This window comes from Muscardinus avellanarius, assembly GCF_963383645.1.
Source record: "Muscardinus avellanarius genome assembly, chromosome: 6".
In the NCBI taxonomy this organism is placed as follows: domain Eukaryota; kingdom Metazoa; phylum Chordata; class Mammalia; order Rodentia; family Gliridae; genus Muscardinus; species Muscardinus avellanarius.
In genome coordinates, this window is record NC_137791.1 from 18540091 (window position 1) to 18561673 (window position 21583).

General features: G+C 40.7%; 1 protein-coding gene across 5 annotated transcripts in view; it reads right to left on the minus strand.

Annotated features, from left to right (window-relative positions):
• The window catches only part of SLC10A7 (solute carrier family 10 member 7), a gene marked incomplete at both ends in the record, with an annotated part of 258607 nt that overhangs the window by 219116 nt on the left and 17908 nt on the right, over positions 1-21583 (minus strand). For 4 of the 5 annotated variants that reach the window (XM_080697885.1, XM_080697886.1, XM_080697887.1 and 1 more), the window contains one exon: positions 18679-18754. In XM_080697885.1, the coding sequence (XP_080554011.1) occupies positions 18679-18754 (76 nt within the window). Of the gene's footprint in view, positions 1-18678; positions 18755-21583 lie in introns of those variants that run through there. The other variant, XM_080697888.1, reaches the window with a different exon arrangement.

Here is a 21583-nt window from a genome sequence, read left to right on the forward strand (position 1 = left end):
TCTGTCTAAAACTTTGGCAAAGAAAAGAGAAAATCCTAAATCTTTTTTGAGATAGAGTGATAAAGGTGATAAATATCAGGTTGAATTCTTAGCCCCCCCCAAATAATAACATAACATTCAATAAGACAATCTAGAAACTATAGGTGTTCAAATAAGCTGTCAAGAGAGCAATAATGAATTCATCACCAATTAACTTCATTCAGTTGACTGGCCAATCAAAAAAAATTTTTTTTTTTTTTTTGTGGTACTGGGGTTGCTGGAAGCCCTTCTACCTCCGGGCTACACTCCCAGACCTATTTTTATATTTTTACTTGGAAACAGGGTCTCCTAAGCCAGTGCGGCTGGCTTCGAACCTGCGCGATCCTCCTGTCTCCGCCTCCCAAGCGCGGGGATTACAAGCGTGCGCCACCATGCCCGGCTCAATCAAAAAAATTTTAAGCCAGTCTTTTAATAGCAATAGAAATAACATAATTGTATAATGTTATAATGTTTCATAATTTACTAAACATGTTCACAAATAATTTAATTGTTTGATAAGTTTATACTAATCAACATATGTGTACTGCCACATATGTTGGCATATGTGGCATAACTTAATGATCAGAGTCAATTTAGGGGGGAAGTAGGTCCATATTAGTAGCATTTCTAACACTGTATTAATTTGTTCCCTTATTTTTATTTATTTATGAGTCTAGGGATGGAACCCAGGGGTATTCAACTTCTGAGCTATACACCTTGCCCTATTTTTTTTTTTTTTTTTTTTGGTGGTACTGGGGTTCCTGGAAGCCCTTCTACCTCCGGGCTACACTCCCAGACCTATTTTTACATTTTATATTTGGAAACAGGGTCTCCTAAGCCAGCGCGCGCGGCTGGCTTCGAACCTGCGCGATCCTCCTGTCTCCGCCTCCCAAGCGCGGGGATTACAAGCGTGCGCCACCACGCCCGGCTTGCCCTATTTTTTTTTTATTCCTTATTTTGAAACAGGGTCTCACCAAGTTGTGGAGGGCCTCACTAAGTATCTGAGGCTGTCCACGAACTGCAATCCTCTGGTCTCAGCCTACCAAATGCTGGGATTACAAGCATGCACCACCATGTCTGACTTGTTCCATTATTTAAATAAATAAATTTTAAAGAAAAACCACATGCATTCTTGTCTTACAGCTTCAAATATATTTATTAGTACAGGATATGCTGGGGCCTCGCTCTCCACTCGTTATACTCTGGAACCCTGGACACGCTTTTTTTTTTTTTTTTTTTTTTTTTTTTTGTGGTACTGAGAATGGAACCCAGGGGCCTTCTTCCTCTTAGCTACACCCTCAGCCCTGTTTTTCTTATTTTTTATTTGGAAACAGGGTCTCACTGAGTTGCAGAGGGCCTCACTAAGTAGCTGAGGCTGTCCAAGAACACCGATCCTCCTGTCTCAGCCTCCCAAAGGCTGGGATTACAAGCGTGCGCCACCACATCTGGCGAGCTTCCTAATTCCTTTTTGCATCAGTTTTCTCGTCCATAAAATAGGGGTAACAACATTTTTTTAATTGAAGGACTGGAAAAAATGAACAGGTCTAGAATGCTGCGAACAGAGACTGACAGGAAGCTGGCTCTAGCCAGTGATGGCAAGGGCTTACTGAGGTTGCGGTCATCTGTTAACCGCGCGGGTTAACAACGCGCTGAGTCCACGGTGGACAGTAGAGCTGCCCTCAAGAGCTACAGCTGCCACCGGGGATCACACCGGCAGTCCTGAGATATTTCACCCTCCACTGTACCTGTGTTTCCTTTCAGACCCAATGTCAGGAGAGTGCAGGAAAATGCTAACAGCACTTCACAACTGGAAGGGGCTTATAAAACTGGAGATTAGGCTTTTCCCAACCAGTAAAAGGCTCCTTACTTAGCAGTCTTCTCGCTCAGTTGACTTCTTTCCTCTTTCTTTATTGATAATCAATTCATAACGAATTGGGCTGTGGAGTTGTTAAATTTCATCAACCACAGGTAAACTTGTTTCTTAAATTGAGTTATATCTTTACCCTCTGACATATTTTCAAACACAATTTGAAAATAAGCATTTTTTTAAGGAGTGCCATATCATTCCTTCAATGAAAATTCTATTTTTTAATTAGAAAAAAATAATCAAGTCAACAGAATTTGGTGTGTGTGTGTGTGTGTGTGTGTGTGTGTGTGTGTGTGTGTGTGTGTGTTTGGAACTAGGGATTGAACCCAGGGGCATTCTACCTCTGAGATACACTACTAGACCTTTTGTATTTTTTTTGTTTTGAAACAGGGTCTCATTAGCTTGCTGAGAATCTATGTTTCTGAAGCTGGTCTTGAACCTGTGATCCTCCTGTTACAGGCATGTACCACCACTCCCAGTTTAATGCCTTTCTTACCTGATATACTTTTTTCCCGCCCAGTACTGGGGTTGGAACCCAGGGACATTCTACCTCCAAGCTACATACCCCAGCCCTATTTTTTTTTTAAATTCTGAAACAGGGTTTCACTGAGTTGCAAAGGGCCTCACTAAAGTAGCTGAGGCTGTCCTCGAACCCGGATCCTCCTGCTTCAGCCTCCCGAATGCTGGGATTACAAGTGTGCACCACCATGCTCGGCACTATTTTTGTATTCTTTATTTTGAAACAGGGTCTCACTGAGTTGCAAGGAACCTCGCTAAGTATCCGAGGCTATCCACGAACCTGGATCCTCCTGTCTTAGCCTCCCGAATGCTGAAATTACAAGTATGCGCCACCACGCCCAGCTTGAGAGCCTCTTTTAATTATTACATCAGTCCTCGTTTCTCCTATCACAATATGACTATGAGCCACCTTTAACAATAAAGATGCAAATACTCAGCAAAGAGTGGGCAACTCGACAATCACTGGGGAACTGAAAATATCAAACTTAGGAGAAATAGAAAGAACAAATAACCAGGTGTGGTGGCACACTCCTCTAATCCCAGTCCTTGAGAGGCTGAGACAGGAAGATCACAGGTTCAAGACTAGCCTCAGCAACTTGGTAAGATCGTGTCTCAAAATTAAAATTTAAGGGAGCTGGGTGTTGTGCTTGTAATCCCAGTACTTGGGAGGCTGAGATGGGAGGATTACAGGTTCAAAGCCAGCTTCGACAACTTAGCGAGGCTCTCCACAACTTAGTGAGACCCTGTTTCCAAATAAAAAATAAAATCAGGCTGAGAGTTTAGTTCAATGGTAAAATGCCTCTGGGTTTAATCCCTAGTGCCACATAAAAAAAAATTAAAATTTAAAAAGGGCTGTCCCCAGTATCAAAAGAAGAGGAGGAGCATGCCAACAACTCCATAAACGCAAAGCGTATTTCTGATGGTATACTTTGCCAAAGGTGAGCTAAAGCATATCAGTCCCTGTTATTCCTGATAAGAAGAGCCACACAGGGGGAAAGCATTTTCATAGTCTGACCCATAATGCACTTAAACAATGGTTATTATATATAAAGACATAGATATAATTTACGTCATTGTAGCAGAGTCTCTCAAACTGTTTTTTAGAATTAAACTCAACTCTTTTTCAGAATTAAACTCTCCTGGTCTGCCTACTAGAGCAAGTTCCCCATTTTCAGGCCACTGTGAAATTCATGTAACTGTCATTAGATTGGACTTTATAATAACATTGTCTCAAGGTATATATATATTGGAGGTACTGGGGTTCCTGGAAACCCTTGCTACCTCCGGGCTACTCTCCCAGACCTATTTTATATTTTTATTTGGAAACAGGGTCTCTTAAGCCAGCACGGCTGGCTTCGAACCTGCGCGATCCTCCTGTCTCCGCCTCCCAAGTGCGGGGATTACAAGGATGCGCCACCACGCCTGGCTCAAGGTCTATATTTGAAGGCTCATTAAATGAGAAATTCTTTTGAGCAAATGCTCTGAATAGTAACCACAATAGGTGCTATATAATGGGCTTACATAACTGAGAAAATATGTCTAATCTAAGATATTGTTCAACTCAATTGGGGAACAGAATACATGTAGAAATATCTGCTTAAGGGTGAGTGCTACAACAGAAGTAATAAACAAAGGATTCTGCTATAGGAGGAAGGAGAGATGGATTCTGATTGGGCACCCACAAAGGCTTCGTGGGAGGGAGCTGGTATTTGAGCTTAGCCGTGGCTGATGAAGGGAACCTCAGCTGCTGAAAATGAGGGTGCGGAAGTCACTGTAAGAAGAACAGCGAAGTCAAGTGAGCTGACCACCGGCAGCAGAATTACTCAGCAGGAAGACAAATTTGTCAAAGTGGTGGTACGCCAACACCGAAGGAACTGTCTGTACGTACAAGGAGGCCAGGAATCCCCCTGAGCACAGACCCAAGGCAAAATCTGTGTACAGAGGATCCAAAGAGCTGACTCCGGAAGCAATGTGGATGGCAGGTTCCCATTGCAGGTCAGGGTAGTGTTTTTCAAGCCGTGGTTCACAAAATAAATTTAGCAGATATGGGTTTCTGGGGGAAGTTGTTCATTCGTTTGTTTCACAAAAAGGAAGACAAAAAATATAATGGGGAAAAAATTTTTTTTTGTTTTTTTGTTTTTTGCGGGTTTGGGGATGGAACCCAGAGGCATTTGACCTCCGAGCTACTTCTCCTGCCCTATTTTTTTATTCTTTACTTTAAAACAGGGTGTCACTGAGTTGCAGAGGGCCTCACTAAGTAGCTGAGACTGTCCGTGAACCGCGATCCTCCTGTCTCAGCCTCTCGAATGCTGGGATTACAAGCGTGCGCCACCATGCCTGGCTTGGGAAAAAAAATTAAAAAGACAGAAGAAGAGAGAAGGAAGATGGCAAGAAGGAAGAGGAAGGAATGAATTACACATACAGCAGATGTATTTGGGACAACTTCTCAGTTTCTATCTGTGGGATATGTTTAAAAATAAAAATAAAAATCATCATTTAGAAGGCTCAGCAAGTTCAATATCTTGGCACTCGATGAAAACACGGCTTAGCCCACTGAAGAGATGAAAGCCATTCGTTTAGATCCAAGTGTTCTTGGCCATGAGTAATCTGCTTAAAAATCTTGCGTCCTATTGCAGAATGTTCTCATTAGATACTCAGAAGACACAGCGTGACGCTCTCATCAGGCAAATAGAGTTTAGAGCGGTCATTTCCCAAGTTGGCAGCAATTCGGCAAAGGGGAAGGCTCAGACTCCTCAGCTTATCACCACGATTCCCATTCTCTTAATATGGAGTCCAACAGGTGTCTTCATGTGAAAGATAACATATATACTGTACTCTCTTTAGGAAGCGTATAATTTCATAAGGAGAACACATAGAGGAACCATAGAAAAAGGACCTACAATTAATTCAATAAAGTAGATCAGACTTCACCAAGGAGCGGCTTTAAAGTGATAATACTGCCTTATCATTTTTTCCAAAATATTTTCATCTAAGACAATCCTTCCACACACAATTGATTTAAAAAAAAAAAAAGTTGGAGAAGGGAATGTCCATGATAACAGAGCCCGTTAGAGATGGTGCCAAGAGAAAATGCTATCTTTTGAAGTTTAATTTGTTGACATTTCCCTAACTCCACGATTCAGTCAATTATCAAAAATAAGTCTCCTGTTTTCAATTGTAAGAAGTGCATGAATAGCCGGGCGTGGTGGCGCACCCTTGTAATCCCCGTGCTTGGGAGGCTGCACAGGTTCGAAGCCAGCTTCGGCTACTTAGCGAGACCCTGTTTCCAAATAAAATATAAAATAGGTCTGGGAGTGTAACCCGGAGGTAGAAAGCCTCTGGGTTCCACCCCTAGTACCACCAAAATAAAAAAAAAATGCATGAATGTTCACAAATACACATGTGACGAGCAGGTAATCTGTACACAGATATGTCACCGAATCTAAAAAAGGCATATAGCCAGAAGTTGGAAATAAAGGTGAAAATAATCAAATTTTTCATAATAAGATACAAACATTAATAAGACTAGCCAAAAGAAAAGTTTTAAGTGTGCTTTATTTACATTAGTGTTTCTTCAAAATCACTAATGGACTCAGGGTTACAAAGCAAATCTGATGTTCAAAATGTAACTAATCAAAATAAATTATCAAAAATAGTTTTGTGTGTGTGTGGTACTGGGGATTGAACCCAGGGACATTCTACCTCCAAGTTACATCCCCCACCCCTTTTTACCTTTTGTTTAAAAACAGTCTTGCTAAGTGTTTGAGGCTGACCTTGAACCTATGATCCTATTGCCTCTGCCTCCCAAGTATAAGGATTATAGGTATGTACCACCACATCTGGCTCAAAAAGACATTTTGTTAGTAGTAATAGATGCAGACATTCTGATACTGAAAAAGTTAAAGAATTAAGTTTGTCATAAATTCTCAGTGTTTATGCAGAGCTGTCTAAGGGAGACCTAGTACTTGATGGTTTTTGTGACTTGTTTGTTGGACTGGAAAGGGAGCTACCCTGTAAATCTGTCTAATTCCCTTTCTCTGGTTCTAAATCCTAAAAATAGTCCTTCAGTTACTAATTTAGCTTCCAATACCCTTTTCATTCCCAGACAGGGTTATCTTGGATATTTAATATGAGTATTCCTCATTACAAAAAGAATTATCAACCGGGCGTGGTGGCACACACTTGTAATCCCCGCGCTTGGGAGGCAGAGACAGGAGGATCGCGCAGGTTCAAAGCCAGCCGCACGCGCTGGCTTAGGAGACCCTGTTTCCAAATAAAAATGTAAAAATAGGTCTGGGAGTGTAGCCCGGAGGTAGAAGGGCTTCCAGGAACCCCAGTACCACCAAAAAAAAAAATCGCACTGGGGGTATCACTTGGAGGTAGAATGGCCCTGGGTTCCATTCCCAGTACTGCAAAAAAAAGAGAAATATACTAATAATAAAAATATTGAAGAAGAGCTGTAATATGAAATGAGTATTAATACAAATTAATCACCTCCATCCTATAAACTGATTTAAATACTTAAACATTATTTATTATTGCATTATTTATTATTTAATTAATTTAATTAAGAAAGTAATTAATTAAATTAATTATTTAAATATTCATACTGAAATTTACCACTTATCTCTTTTATATTACTTACTATACTAAAAATTCTTCAAAGCAAGCTATAGCAGACACTCGGCATATATTCTTAAGTGAATGAACAAAATCAGGGAATGACTCAACTTAGAAGATCCAGTTCTTGAAAAAGCAACTAGAATGACTGGGAAAACCCAGTGATATCATCAGCGACAGGCCCATGCTTCCTCGTTGTGTCCTTATACAAGGACATTCGCCACATATTCATCCCATTGTTATAAGCAAGCCTATGGAGTATGTGTTGCAAATATTACTGCTCCTGTGATAGGAATCCAAGGGCCAGAGAGGTCCAGTGCTTGCTGAGACCACTAGGTGAGTTACAGTCAAACAAGAATCAAACTCTTGCTTGGATGCCAAAACAGGGGCATCCCATGCTCAGGGCAGGTGGACAGCAGCAGAGGCAGTGACGGTGTGCTACAGCACGCTTTAATCCTTCTCACCCAAGATCAGAATGATCCTGATATCTAAGCCATGGTTGGGTCTTAGGCGGTGGCTCACGTGGGTTTAGCAATAGAGAGAAAGACTCAGAAATGGAAGTCTAGCAGGGCTAAACAAAGTATTTTGCGTTCAGGTCTCTGGAATATTCTCCCATTGAAATGGGAGAGGAGCCAGACAAGAAGAAAAATGCTTAGAGATGTAGGAAGAAAGTTGGGAGAGAGTGGTGTTAAGGAAGCAGAAGGAAGCCGAGGGGAGAGATCGTGGGGTCAAAACCTGCAGGTGGGTCATGGAAGAGGAGAGGCGCGAGCGGGCCACTGGAACTGGGCTCTAGAAACCACTTGCTCTCACCATGAGGACCTTTTAGTTAGCACGGTAGACATGGAGACAAACTGAAAGGCATTAGCATCAAATGGGCAAAGTCTTAAGTTACACACAAAACTCTTGAGAAATGGAACAAGTTTTATAGCAGCTTAAAACAAACAGTCAGCTCTCTCCCGTGCTCCAAGGAACGCTGATCCAACCCAGAAAATGAGAGTGACATTAAAGACAGGTATGGAAGGGGGGAGTAGGACACAGAATCTCTTGCGGTTGCTACTGTTACTGTTGTTCTTCCATCTGCAAAGGAGAGAAAACTATTATCATTTCCCAAAGAGCACATGAGGCTGAAAAATACACATCTTCCAGCTTCAGGGCAGGCTCAACACTGACGGCCTTTGGCATAAGAGCCCACCAGGATGCCATCAGCCTTCTACTGCAAGCAAAAGCAGCAACCCCATTGAACAGAAAACAAGGGACAGAGGCGAGGTGTCTTCGGCAGAGGCGGCAGTGACTGACAGCTCAGGTTTCCTGCTCACGCCAAGTCCCCTCTCTCTCTCTCTCTCTCTCTCTCTCTCTCTCTCTCTCTCTCTCTCTCTCTCTCTCTGCTGATCAGATCTGCTCTGACTGACTTTATAAATGTTTCAATGAATCTTACCCTCATGCATTTGATTAGCGAGACTAACTCCCCGCTGATAATGCAAAATAACCCTGAAATGTTTCGTGCCTCGCTGATAAGCCAGAAATTGAACTTTTGGTCTCCATTTGGACTGTGATGATCCTGATCTTTCACCTCTAGCAAAAATCTCATGGCTACACTTTTAATGTTAGTAATGAGTACTTCATTTGCTTTCCAAGCAGAGAGGAAACCTGTTTTAAATACACTCAGACTGCATGACCTTCCTCTATGACTTAAAGAGTTCACCACATATAATAAATTTCTTTGCTCAGGAGACATTCTTACATTTTCTTTGAAGAGATTTGCGCGCACGTGCGTGTGCGCGCGCACACACACACACACACACTCACACACACTCACACACTTTTAGATTACTTTTCTTCTATGTCCCAAATCAAAATGTTTCTTTATAATACACTGGAACTTAACACGACTAGCAAAAGGTTCTAAAATCCTTTGACCTGATGAATAAAATATAATTAAAATGATAGCTTAATTATGCTTACCCTAAAAGAAGCACACCATCTTAATCCTGTATTAGGCGAGACAATACCCTAATGCCTCCAAGTAGCAAACATGGTCCACAGCCCTAAACTGGGTGGGACCCAATCCAAGCAGGGTATGTTTTGGGTTTCTCTACACTAAAATAGAAAAACAATAATTTAATAATGAAGGTCAGTCTAAAATGACCTCAGCGTTTATAACATGAAGCAGGTTCTAAATAGTTTTTATCATCCTAAATGTAAACTTCTCAAAGGTAAGTACAGGTTACTGGCACTCAGAACATCCCCAAAGTATGAACACTTTGGCAGCTGAGGATTTCTGAGCAGAAGGAGACAGGAGGGTCTCAGAAGCAAAAATGTTTTCTTCTTCTTCATCTACCCGTCTCTAACCCTTTTTCTTCCTCTGAGCAGGTCACAGAAATTAGCAAGGTCACTCTCTCATCTCCTTCCTCATTCCACATGTGACAAGTGTCTAGGCCCATACCCAGGGTCAGAGGGCAATGGACACCTTCAGAGACACTGAAATGAATCTGAACAAGCCAGCCTGCCAAGGTTTCCACCAGCTTATTACCATTAGGCCATATATTCCTTTCATCTGGGTGTTTCTCCATATTTCTTTTATTGGACTTAGCATAAAAATCCAGTTTTTCCTGGGTCTTTGGGTCCTCATTTCTGAGGCCTCCCATTTCACATAAAACTTCAGTTGAACAAACTTCTGTCTTTTATTATAGGGGTGGCAGCCATGATCCTTGCAATGTATAAGGAAAAGATTACTTTCCTCTCTTCTTTAAGACCTTACTCTCCTTACTCCCTAAATAAATCAATAAATAATAAATAAATAAATAAATAAATATTAGAAAAATTGATGTCCTAAAGTAGATGCTTACCTACTGGTTAAATATCACATTTTATTTCAAATGTTGGATGGCAGGCACAGAGGTATTTATTATGTTTTGAAATGTACATATGTGTTTCCCATAGCTTTTGCAGACATAATGGATTTTATAATTTTAAAAAAGAAAGGGAATCCTCAGGCCCGTTCACCGAACATTCTATTTCAAGAGGTAAAGGGTAGATAGGAACAACTTGAGATCATTTTTCTAAGTATGTAGGTAATGCTGTGCAAGTGCCCCACAGAGTTCATTTGGCAAAACAAAAAAACAAAAAAACCTCAATTGCATGTCTGTAATCAGCGCACTGTTATTAGTCCTGAAGGTACCTATTTCCATGGTTCTAATCACCAGCCTTAAACCCAGAGAACAGAGTTTAGCATAAATATTCCTCCCACATAGGATTAGAAGCTCAGTCCTAACCTGCCCTGACTTATCTATTAGGGTTCTGAATACTCTTTCTTTTTGACTTCTTCCTTAATTATATTTCTTTTCTGTTTGTTTTATACAAGGCTCTCAAACTATTACAAATTTATACAGTTTGCAACTTTATCTAGGAGCTAAGACCTCCCTCATATTCACTTTTACATGTTAGGAAAAGGCTATAGCTGAATCCTTTTGTCTCAGCTGGCAAAAGAAAAAACACTGAGGTCAAAATAGACAGTGCATCTTTTCCCAAACTCTACCTCTCTTGCTTTTTTATTTAACACCAGCATGAATGAGAAAGAAGAGAAATATCCATGAAACTAAAGTATGAAAAACACATAAATCTTTCTCCAAATACAGGAATAATTTTCCAGTGTCTTAAAAATTATTTTACCAAAAAAAAATCCCTGTGGTAGTTACTACAAGGCAGAAGCAACTTTGATTTAAATATAATTAATCTCTTAGCAGGTCTCAGGGGTTACAACATTTGCAAGGTTTTTGGGGAAGGATCGATTTTTTTTACATAGAACTTTATATTTCAAACAGAAATCTAAAGTATATAAGTGTACCTGATTTTATACGATGAGTGTTTAACTATGGTTTCCGTGTTATATAACATTTTAATCTATCTTCTTATCTTCTTATATTTGTAATGAAATTAGAGCTTACCAAGCCTTATTACTTTCTATACTATTTTTAAAAGGAACCTCAACTGTGTGCATGTGCACGCGCACACACACACACACACACACACACACACACACACACACAGTCACAATCACAGTTGGACTCTGTCAACAGCATTCTCTACAATTCTGCAGTTTTGAAAAATCTCACTTAAGATACTAAAAGACCAGGCGTGGTGGCGCACGCTTGTAATCCCCGCGCTTGGGAGGCGGAGACAGGAGGATCGCGCAGGTTCGAAGCCAGCCGCGCGCGCTGGCTTAGGAGACCCTGTTTCCAAATGAAAATGTAAAAATAGGTCTGGGAGTGTAGCCCGGAGGTAGAAGGGCTTCCAGGAACCCCAGTACCACCAAAAAAAAAAAAAAAAAAAAGATACTGAAATAAATAAGTAAATACAAAAAAGAACCTTACCACGTTTTCAGTATTTAAATAAAGACACTTGAAAATTCAAATGCTGTAAAATAAAACTGTCAGTCAGTCACACCCCTAAACAGCCTCATCTAAATACCTCGACGACAAACTGGCATTCCAGTGGACACACGCTGTCCTGTTTATACATTTAGCTCCTTCTGCTGCTAATAATTATTATAACTTCTAGATAGTTCACTGTAACAAAAATAACCTAGGTTATTAAAAACAGAAATCAATGTTTAACTTTAACAAAAAGTAATAAGGCTCCTTTTTTCAAAGTACAAGTTGTGAGTTTAAAGGAATGAAATAACTCGATCTATGACAAAAATCTTGTGAAAACCAGCAATTTTACTGAAAGTCATTTAAAATGAAACGTATATTAAGTAACAGGAAAAAAAATTCCTCAGGAGTTATATGACAGCTTTGCAAAACAAAAATAAAACATCATTTCAAATGACACCAAGGTAGGAGAATAGAAATAAAAAGAAGCAGGTAGAAAATACAACTTTAATATAAAAGTATAGTGCTAAAATATATTTATATATATACATATAGTGTGTGTGTGTGTGTGTGTGTGTGTGTGTGTGTGTGTGTGTGTGTGTGTGTGTTACTGGGGATGGAACCCAGGGGCACTGTACCTCTGAGCTACACTCCCAACCTTATTTTTAAGTCTTTTTTATTTTTTGAAACAGTGTCTCACTGAGTTGGGAAGGACCTGCTAAGTAGCTGAGGCTGTCCATGAATTATGATCCTCCGGTCTCTGCCTCTCCAGTACTGGGATCATAAGCAAGCGCCACCATGCCTGGCTAGTTTCTTATATCTTTAATCCTAAGCCAGTGATTTCTTCCAGGCCTATCCCACCTAAATTTCTGGAAATCTGGAAATCTTAAACTAAAACAAAAACCCTATAGTAACCCAGTACACTATTAAGACAGATAGGCTATTTTAAGAAATCTAAACCGGTCTTGGTGGAGCACGCTTGTAATCCCAGTACTTGGAAGGCTGAGACAGGAGGATAGCAGGTTCGTGGCCAGCCTCAGCTACTCAGTGAAGCCCTCTATAATTTAGTGAGCACTTGTTTCAAAATAAAGAATAAAAAATCAGTCTGTGGTGTAGCTTGGCAGTAGAATGCCCTGGGTTCAAGCCCTAGCACCACAAAAAAAAAGAAAGAAAAAGAAAGAAAGAAAGAAAGAAAGAAAGAAAGAAAGAAAGAAAGAAAGAAAGAAAGAAAGAAAGAAAGAAATCTGTGATCCAGGGGTCTTCCCCGCTTGTCCAATGGTCAGATGATGAAGACCACAGTCAGCCTAAGGATTTGAAGATGACCAGTCCACCAAAGATTGGCTGTGACCAAGGAACTGGTATCACCCTTAGCTCCCTCCCCATACCCACCCTTCACCAAGTTGGCTTTAAAAGATTTTTCCTCCCCGGGCGTGGTGGCGCACGCTTGTAATCCCAACACTTGGAAGGCTGAGACAAGAGGATCACCGTTCACGGCCAGCCTCAGCTACTTAGTGAGATCCCTTGCAACTCAGTGAGACCCTGTTTCAAAACAAAGAATAAAAAATAGGGCTGGGGGTGTAGCTGGATGTAGAATGCCCCTGGGTTCCATCCCCAGTACTACAAAAATATATATTTTTTCCAATATATTGTACAATAGATTCATCTCTTATCTTTACTTCAACAAAAGCTTATGTTCAGTTACCCAATAATATGATTTTAGAAAAATATAAAAAACAAAATTGTCTATCTTTGCTGGCATCACTTTCTTTGCTGACATCATTTTCTCCCACAATCTGGTATAAATATGAGATGGTCTATTCATCTCACATCAGATGTGACCAGCCTGGACTCTACGTTTCATCTCTGACGTAGCCTTTTCAAGATCTATGAAAGATTGTACCTCGCTCCCCAAGGCTACGAAATGTTTGAAAAATCATGAGAAGTTGCACAACGTAAACACTTAAAGAACAGACCGCCCTTAGAGAAAACAAAGGAGATATTTCTAAACACCACACTGTTAACACACAGTATAAGGTAAACAATTTAAGTAGCTCTTGAGGAATGAACACGTAACTGTACTTCAGGAGAATCCAGTGCTGTAGATTAATGTCATGAAAATGGATGCACCTTGTACTTCTACCAAAAGTCATTTGAAAACGAAAAGGGATTTTTCATGTTTTAAGTCAATGTAGCCTATCCACCTCTTTAGAGAATCACATTAGAAGAGCAAGATAAATGACACCTTTAAGCTAAGTCATACTGGTTTTAGAGACACCAAAAGAGACTCTTTTCTCCAAGCCTTGCAAGGTAATAGAAAGAAAACCATAGTAGACACCAGACGAAAACTCCTCTAACTCCTTTATCTCACTAAGTATGAGGCAACTGAAAATAGCTGGCTCTATGAAACCCCGGTTAAATCCAGCCACCTGCCAATTCCGTTCCTCCCACAGGAAGTCAACCATGATGCCTGGCTTGCCTTGCTGCCTCTGCAATTGGGGATGGAACCCAGGGGCATTCGACCTCCAAGCTACACGCCAGCCCAATTTTAATTTTACTTTAAACCGGGGTCTCTCTGAGTTACTGAGGGTTTTGCTAAGTTGCTGAGAATGGCCTTGAACTTGCAATACTCCCATTTCACCCTTCCAAAATACTAGGATTTAAGGAATGGGCCAGCTGTCATGCCTTGTCTAAATTCACTTTTCATTTCTTTTTATTTTTTTTTTGGGGGGGGGGGTACTAGGGATGGATCCATTGCCATTCTTCCTCCAAGCTACACTCTAGCGCTATTTTATTTTTACTATGAACCAGGGTTTCTCTAAGTTTCTGAGGGATTGGCGTCTGGCCTCAAACCCCAAATCCTCCTATTTCAGTCTTCCAAATACTAGGATTAAAGGTGTGGGCCACCACATCTGGCCTGAACTCACCTTTGGGGTTTTTTTTTTTTTTTTGACACAGGATGGAGCCCAGAGGCATTCTACCTCCAAGCTACACACTCTAGCCCTATTTTGTTTTTACTTTGAACCAGAGTTTCTCTAAGTTGCTGAGAGGTTTTGCCAAATGGCTGAGTCTGGCCTTGAACCTGTGATCCTCCTGTTTCAGCCTTCCGAGTACTAGGATTATATGAGTGTACCACCATGCCCAGCTAATGGGCATCTTAAGACATCAAAAATAAATAAATAAACTCTTGGACTTAACCAGTATGGCTGACCTTAGCTGCCTTCACCATGATTCGGTTCTCCTGTCCAGGTCACTTAAATGACAGCCCTGAAGGTCGGGCGATTCCTTCTTCTGTCCAGTGCACTGTGGACAGAAGCTCCGGGTCTCACCGCCAGCTCGGGCAATGGCAAATCCATGTGTGATTCCCTGCTCTCCCACTCTCTCACTCAGGGTGTGTGTGTACCACCTCCACTACTATCCTGTACTTCAAAAGTCACTGGTAAGAAGATGAAAAGGCCAGCCACAGACTGGAAGAAGATATTTACAATGTCCCTATCTTATGAAGAATAAGAATGAAAAAATATATATGAATGAAAAAATATATAAGAATGAAAAATATATAAGAATGAAAAAAACTCTCAATGCTCATCAGTACAAACAAACCACCCTAGTTTTGAAAATGAGCCAAAGGTTTAGTAGACATTTTGCCAAAGACATATGGATGGAGACCAAACAAGTACTTCAAAGGTGCGGAACGTTATCACCGTAGGAGACGCAAATTAAATTAAAACCACAGCGAGGTAACACAGTGCATATATTAGAATTTAAAATTAAATTAAATACAAAATTAGCCGGGCGTGGTGGCGCACGCTTGTAATCCCCGCGCTTGGGAGGCGGAGACAGGAGGATCGCGCAGGTTCAAAGCCAGCCGTGCGCGCTGGCTTAGGAGACCCTGTTTCCAAATTTTAAAAAATGTAAAAATAGGTCTGGGAGTGTAGCCCGGAGGTAGAAGGGCTTCCAGGAACCCCAGTACCACCAAAAAAATAAATAAATAAATAAATAAATAAATAAATAAATAAATACAAAATTAAATAAATACAAAAAGTTAAAAAGATTAAAAAGAACAAGTGTCGACTGGCCATTGGAGCGCTAGAGTTCATTTACTAGAAGTTGGAATGTAAAAGGCCACACCGCTTTGGAATTTGTTTGGCAATTTCTTAAAAAAATTTACAAACATCTGTGGTAAAAAGAAGAGGGTTTATATACTAACAGAAACTTCACCAGGCATGGTGAGCACACCTCTAATCCCAGTATTTGGAAGGCTGAGACTGTAGGATCTTGGGTTTGAGGCCAGTCTCAGCAATTTAGAGTTGCTAACTTGTTTCAAAATAAAAGAAAAAAAATTTTTTTAACCAGGCATAAGGGCACATGCCTGTAATCCCAGTACTTGGGAAGCTGAGACAGGAGCATTATAGGTTCAATACCAGCCTCAATTTAGTGAGACTGCCGACAACCTAGCAAGATCCTATTTAAAAAAAAAAAAAATAGAAAAGAAAAGAGAACTGGGTGTGGTGTTATAAGCTTATAATCCCAGTACTTGAGAGGCTCAGATAGTAGGATCACAGGTTCAAGGCCAGCCTCAGCCATTTATGAGGCCCTCTGCAACTTAGTGAGATCCTGTTTTAAAATCAAGAATTTATAAAAATTGGGCTGATGGTGGAGTTCAGAGGTAGAATGTCCCTGGGTTTCATCCCCAGTACCGCAAAAAATAAATACATACATAAATACGCACACACACACACACACACACACACACACACACACATATGCATATATTTTTTGAGGTACTAAGGATGGAACCCAGAAGCAATGTATCTCCGAGCTATACCCCCAGCCCTATTTTTTTAGTTTTTTAATTTTTTTATGGGTGTGGTACTGGGGATGGAACCCTGGGGCATTCGACCTCCGAGCTACACCCCCTGCACTATTTTCTATTCTTTATTTTGAAACAGGGTCTCACTAAGTTGCAGAGGCCCCCACTAAGTAGCTAAGGCTGTCTGCAAACTGTGATCCTCCAGTCTGAGCCCCCCAGATGCTGGGATTACAAGCATGCGCCACCACACCCAGTTTAGTCTTTTTAATTTTTGAAACAAAGTCTCACTGAATTGCAAAGGGCCTCACTAAGAAGCTGAGGCTGGCTTTGGACCTGAGATCCTCCTGTCTCAGCCTCCCAAGTAATGGGATTACAAGTACGCACCACCACGCCTGGCTCATAAATAAATATTTTTAAAGATGGCTGGAGTTTTAGCTGGGGTTGTAGCTTAGAGATAAAATGCTCCTGGGTTCAATTCCTACTAACCCCTGGCCCCCCAAATAAGAATGGGTTAATGCCGATTATAAAAGGTCTTGGCACTGCAAATTCAGTCTCTCAGTTTCTCCCATGTTCTCTCCTGCCCTTCTGCCCACGCTGTGAGGTGACGCAGTACAAAGGCCCTCACCAGACACAGGCCCATTGCCTTCGGACTCCTCAGCTCCGGCAGTATATGAACTAAGCCTCTTTTCTTCATAAATTACCCTGACTCAGGTACTCTGTTATAGCAGAGTTAAGACAGAAGGTGATGGATACGTTCACTGTCTTGACTGTGGTGATAGTTTTGCAGAAATACATATATATGTGTAAAAACATAAATTGTATAAATGTATTCGGTTGATTCCTTGACAATATTTCAACACATATGTTTTCAAAAAAAGAAGGTAGTATGTACTCAATAAATATTTTTAGAAAAGAATAAAATGGATGAAAATTAAAACTGATGCTAAGAAAGAAAGCCAAATACTAAGAAAGAACAAGGGTTGGAACCCCTCCAAGCTTTTTTTTTTTTTTTTTTGAGGTACTAGGGATAGAACCCAGAGGCATTCTACCTCTGAGTTACACTCCCAGCCCTATGTTTTATTCTTGATTTTGAAACAGGGTCTCACTGAGTTACGGAGGGCCTCACTAAGTAGCTGAGGCTGCCTGCAAACCCAGATCCTCCTGTCTCAGCCTCCCGAATGCTGGGATTCCAAGGTTGCGCCACCACGCCCGGCCACCTCAGAGCACTCTTTTCTAAATGAGAGAATGTAGGTGGAAAAGGAGAAATAACCAGTCAAAAAGGAAAGTCCGTCAGTAGGAAGCCAGAGGGCCTTTCCTCGTAAATAGCTTCTGAAATGGACAATACACAAACGCATTTCTTTTGCCACAGTCTCCCAGCGGCTGGACAATTTCCTAGAACTCATCTGAGAAACCTGACCAATTTACTCATTTTTATGTCAACATCACTTGCCGTTAAACACACTGAACCTTTTCCCACAAATCTGGTTTATTTTAAATGTTTTAGGATCTAGCCGGGCGTGGTGCTGCACGCTTGTAATCCCTGAGACAGGAGGATCGCGGTTTGCGGACAGCCTCAGCTACTTAGTGAGGCCCTTTGCAACTCAGTGAGACCCTGTTTCAAAACAATAAAAAGGGTGTATTCATTTCAAGTCACCCCCCCCCATGCCATTTTGGCATGGGGCTGAATTTCTGTCCTCTCTATTTCTATCTTTCTCTCTTTTTCTTTTTTTCTCTTTTTCTGATTTTTGTTTGTTTGTTTGTTTCTTTGGGGATTTTTTGGGAAATTATTCCCAGGGGTCTAACAAAGATCCCTGGGGACAGTTTCCCAGTCCGTAAGTTTCAGCCAGGCAGGTCTGCTAGGTGATGGCCACACCCAGGAGTCCTTGTCTGGCATTCAACAGGCAGCTACAGCTCCATTTGCCAGTCTTCTTTTGGTGTATTCATTTCGAGTCACCCCCTCGTGCCATTTTGGCATGGGGATGTATTTCTATTTTCTGTATTTCTATCTTTCTAATAAACTTCTTTAAATCTTAAAAAAAAATTTTTTTAAATAATAAAAAAAAATTGGGCTGGGGGTGTAACTAGGAGGTAGAATACCCTTGGGTTCCATCCTCAGTACCACAAAAAAAGTTTTAGGACCTAAGAAATGGCCTGGCCGTGAGTCTTGTATGAGAAGCTCCTTTCCTTGGACTCCTGTGGCTTTTGACCCCCAACTCCGCATTGGGTAGAAAATCACTGCCTCCCCCTCGTACAGCTCCTTTGCTTTTTCTCTCTGAAATCCTAAATTCCACTTATCACCACCAATTTTAGCATCCTCCTACGAGGTAAATACAACCCCTTCTTTTCTAAGATGCTCGGGTTATGAGTTTTCTCATGTTTTCAATATGACCCCTTTATGTTCAAAACATGGTTTTCAACAAAATAAAAGCACAGCACGCACTTATGTTTAAATCAGGTGAACCCCAGCGACTCACCTCATTTCCACCGACTGCCTTGGTTAAAATCACTGCAGAAGACACCGGGGGAGGCATGCAACCTACTGTCTGCAAGCTGAAAAAGAAAAGAAAATCCAATTGTAAATAGGTTTTATTCCAATTATAACAGCTTTCACCATATTCATTCACAAATAGCAGAGCCGAGCAAATAAAAACAGGAGAGTGTTTATTGAGAATGCATATTCCCCGCTGAGTGGAGACGATTTGATGTGAGGCGTAGTGGCTTAGAAGTAGGAAGTGCACGGGCTCCGAGCGCTCATTACATTCCACAGGTTAGAGAGATTTTAGTTCTGATGTTATTTAAGCTTCGATTATGCAGTTCAGAAAACAGCCAATTTATAGTGCGTATAATCATGGAAAGATAACCAAAATGTCTAGTCAACTGGTAGATGTATACAATCTTAGGTTATTTTCAGGTAAAATAAAAATTTTCCTTACGCTATTTTGTTTTGTTTTGTTGAACTCAGAGGCATTCTACTGCCAAGCTACTGCCAGCTCTGTTTTATTTTTATCTTGAAACAGGGTCTCACTAGGTTCGTTAGAATCTCACTATTTGCTGAGGTTGTCCTCGAATCTGTGATCCTCCTGTCTCAGACTCCCAAATACTGGATTGCAAGTGGGTACCACCACACCCAGCTTCTTCTTATACTTTTTGCAGAAAACCTTTTGTTAAATAAAAGCTCTAAACTGAATCCAAAGTTCAAAAATATCTTAATGAAATACAAGCTTACGTTTTTAATTTATTTTCATAGGTGGCAATTCTCAAATCATTATCTCATAAAAGACATTTTTCATGTTGTAATATCATTATAGAAATAGGCATGACATAATCATACAGTCAAATTCAGACTCTATAGAGAATTCTAGTGTCTTTTCTAAATTTGGGTTGTATTAAATTATGTTTATACTTCCATGAGCCTCTTTTTTAGGATATGAAATAAATTGCATGACAAATGAAACTATGAGTAGCAAATCTGAATACTAAGCCAGGCGTGGTGGCGCACGCTTGTAATCCCCGCACTTGGGAGGCTGAGACAGGAGGATCGCACAGGTTCGAAACCAGCCTCAGCTACTTAGTGAGGCCCTCAGCAACTTAGTGAGACCCTGTTTCCAAATAAAGTATAAAATAGGTCTGGGAGTATAGCCCAGAGGTAGAAAGCCCCTGGGTTCCACTCCCAGTACCACCCAAAAAATTAATTAATTAAAAAATAAATAAATAAAATAAAAAGCATTACTCAGAATTCATATAGAATATACTTTTCTGGTCAGAGCAAGTAGCCAAACTAAGTTAAAAGTTTAGACAGGGCATAGTGGACAGAGCATCTGACGCATATAGCTTTTGAATGACTATGCTTATGGATTATTTTTCTAAGAATGTACTGTCTGAACTTTATGCATAAATGTATGATAGGTATAAAATAAATAAAAACAAAGGCATTTTAACTAAAACATAAGAAAATATCGTTTATGGAATTTCCAGCTTATTCAATTCAACATGGTCCCTTTTTAAATTTCATTTTCTTATTTTTAGAAATTAGATCTGTTTTTTTTTCTTCTTCTTCTTCTTCTTTACGGTACTGGGGATAGAACGCAGGGGCATTCTACCTCCGAGCTACACCCCCAGCCCTATTTTTTTTTATTCTTTATTTTTAAACAGGGTCTCATTGAGTTGCAGAGGGCTCGCTAAGTAGCTGAGGCTGTCTGTGAACTGTGATCCTCCTGTCTCAGCCTCCCGAATGCTGGGATTATAAGTGTGCACCACCACCTGGCCTAGGAATGAGATCTTGCTATGTTGCCCACACTGGTCTTTATCTACTGGGGTCAAGCAATCCGACCCAGTTTGACCTTTTTTTTTTGGAACTGAGGATTGAGGACAGGGGTATTCTATGATATTCTATCTCTGTGCCATACCCCCAACTCTTTTTAATTTTTTTTTTTATTTTGAAATAGGATCTAAGTTGCTGAGGGTCTCTCTAATTTGCCAAGGTAGGTCCTGAACCTGTGCTCTTCCTATCTCTGTCTCCCAAGTACTTACAGATTACAGGCGTTCACCACCATGCCAGGCTTCGGTCTTTTCCAAGGTCTGTTTTTCTACACGAGGCTAAAGTAGTATGACCTATTATTAATCCTCAACCTCTGAGTGTTCCTTAGGGTACAATAACATCAGTAAATACTATTATAGACACTTAACACTATCTCATTTATTTCTCATAAGTAATATTCTCACTTTAACGAAAACTAAAGTTAAAAGAGAAGTTCAGTAGCTTGCCCAAAGCCAGCTCTCTACATAAACTTTTATTCTTCCATCTACATTTAAAAATTTATTTATCAGCCGGTCGTGGTAGCGCACGCTTGTAATCCCCGTGCTTGGGAGGCTGAAACAGGAGGATCGCACGGGTTCGAAGCCAGTCTCAGCTACTTAGTGAGGCTCTCAGCAACTTAGTGAGACCCTGTTTCCAAATAAAATATAAAAAAGGTCTGGGAGTATAGCCCGGAGGTAGAAAGCCTCTGGGTTCCACCCCCAGTACCACCAAAAAAAAAAAAAATTTATTTATCTAGGATTCCTCTGAGAGCCTCTCGGCCTTCTCTCTCCCATATCACCAGCACTAGGGACAGGTCCTCTTAGCTATTTTCAATATTTCTATCTTTTAATCTTTTCCTCTCTTCTGGTCCCTTCTCCTGTATGGACACAAAATCAGAATTGTATCTTTAAAAAAAAAGAAAATTCCAAGCCGGGCCTGGTGGCACACGCTTGTAATCCCAGCACTTGGGAGGACTGAGGTTCGCAGACAGACTCAGCTACTACTTAGTGAGGCCCTTTGCAACTCAGTGAGACCCTGTTTCAAAATAAAACATAAAAAGCGCCGGGTGTGGTGGTACACAC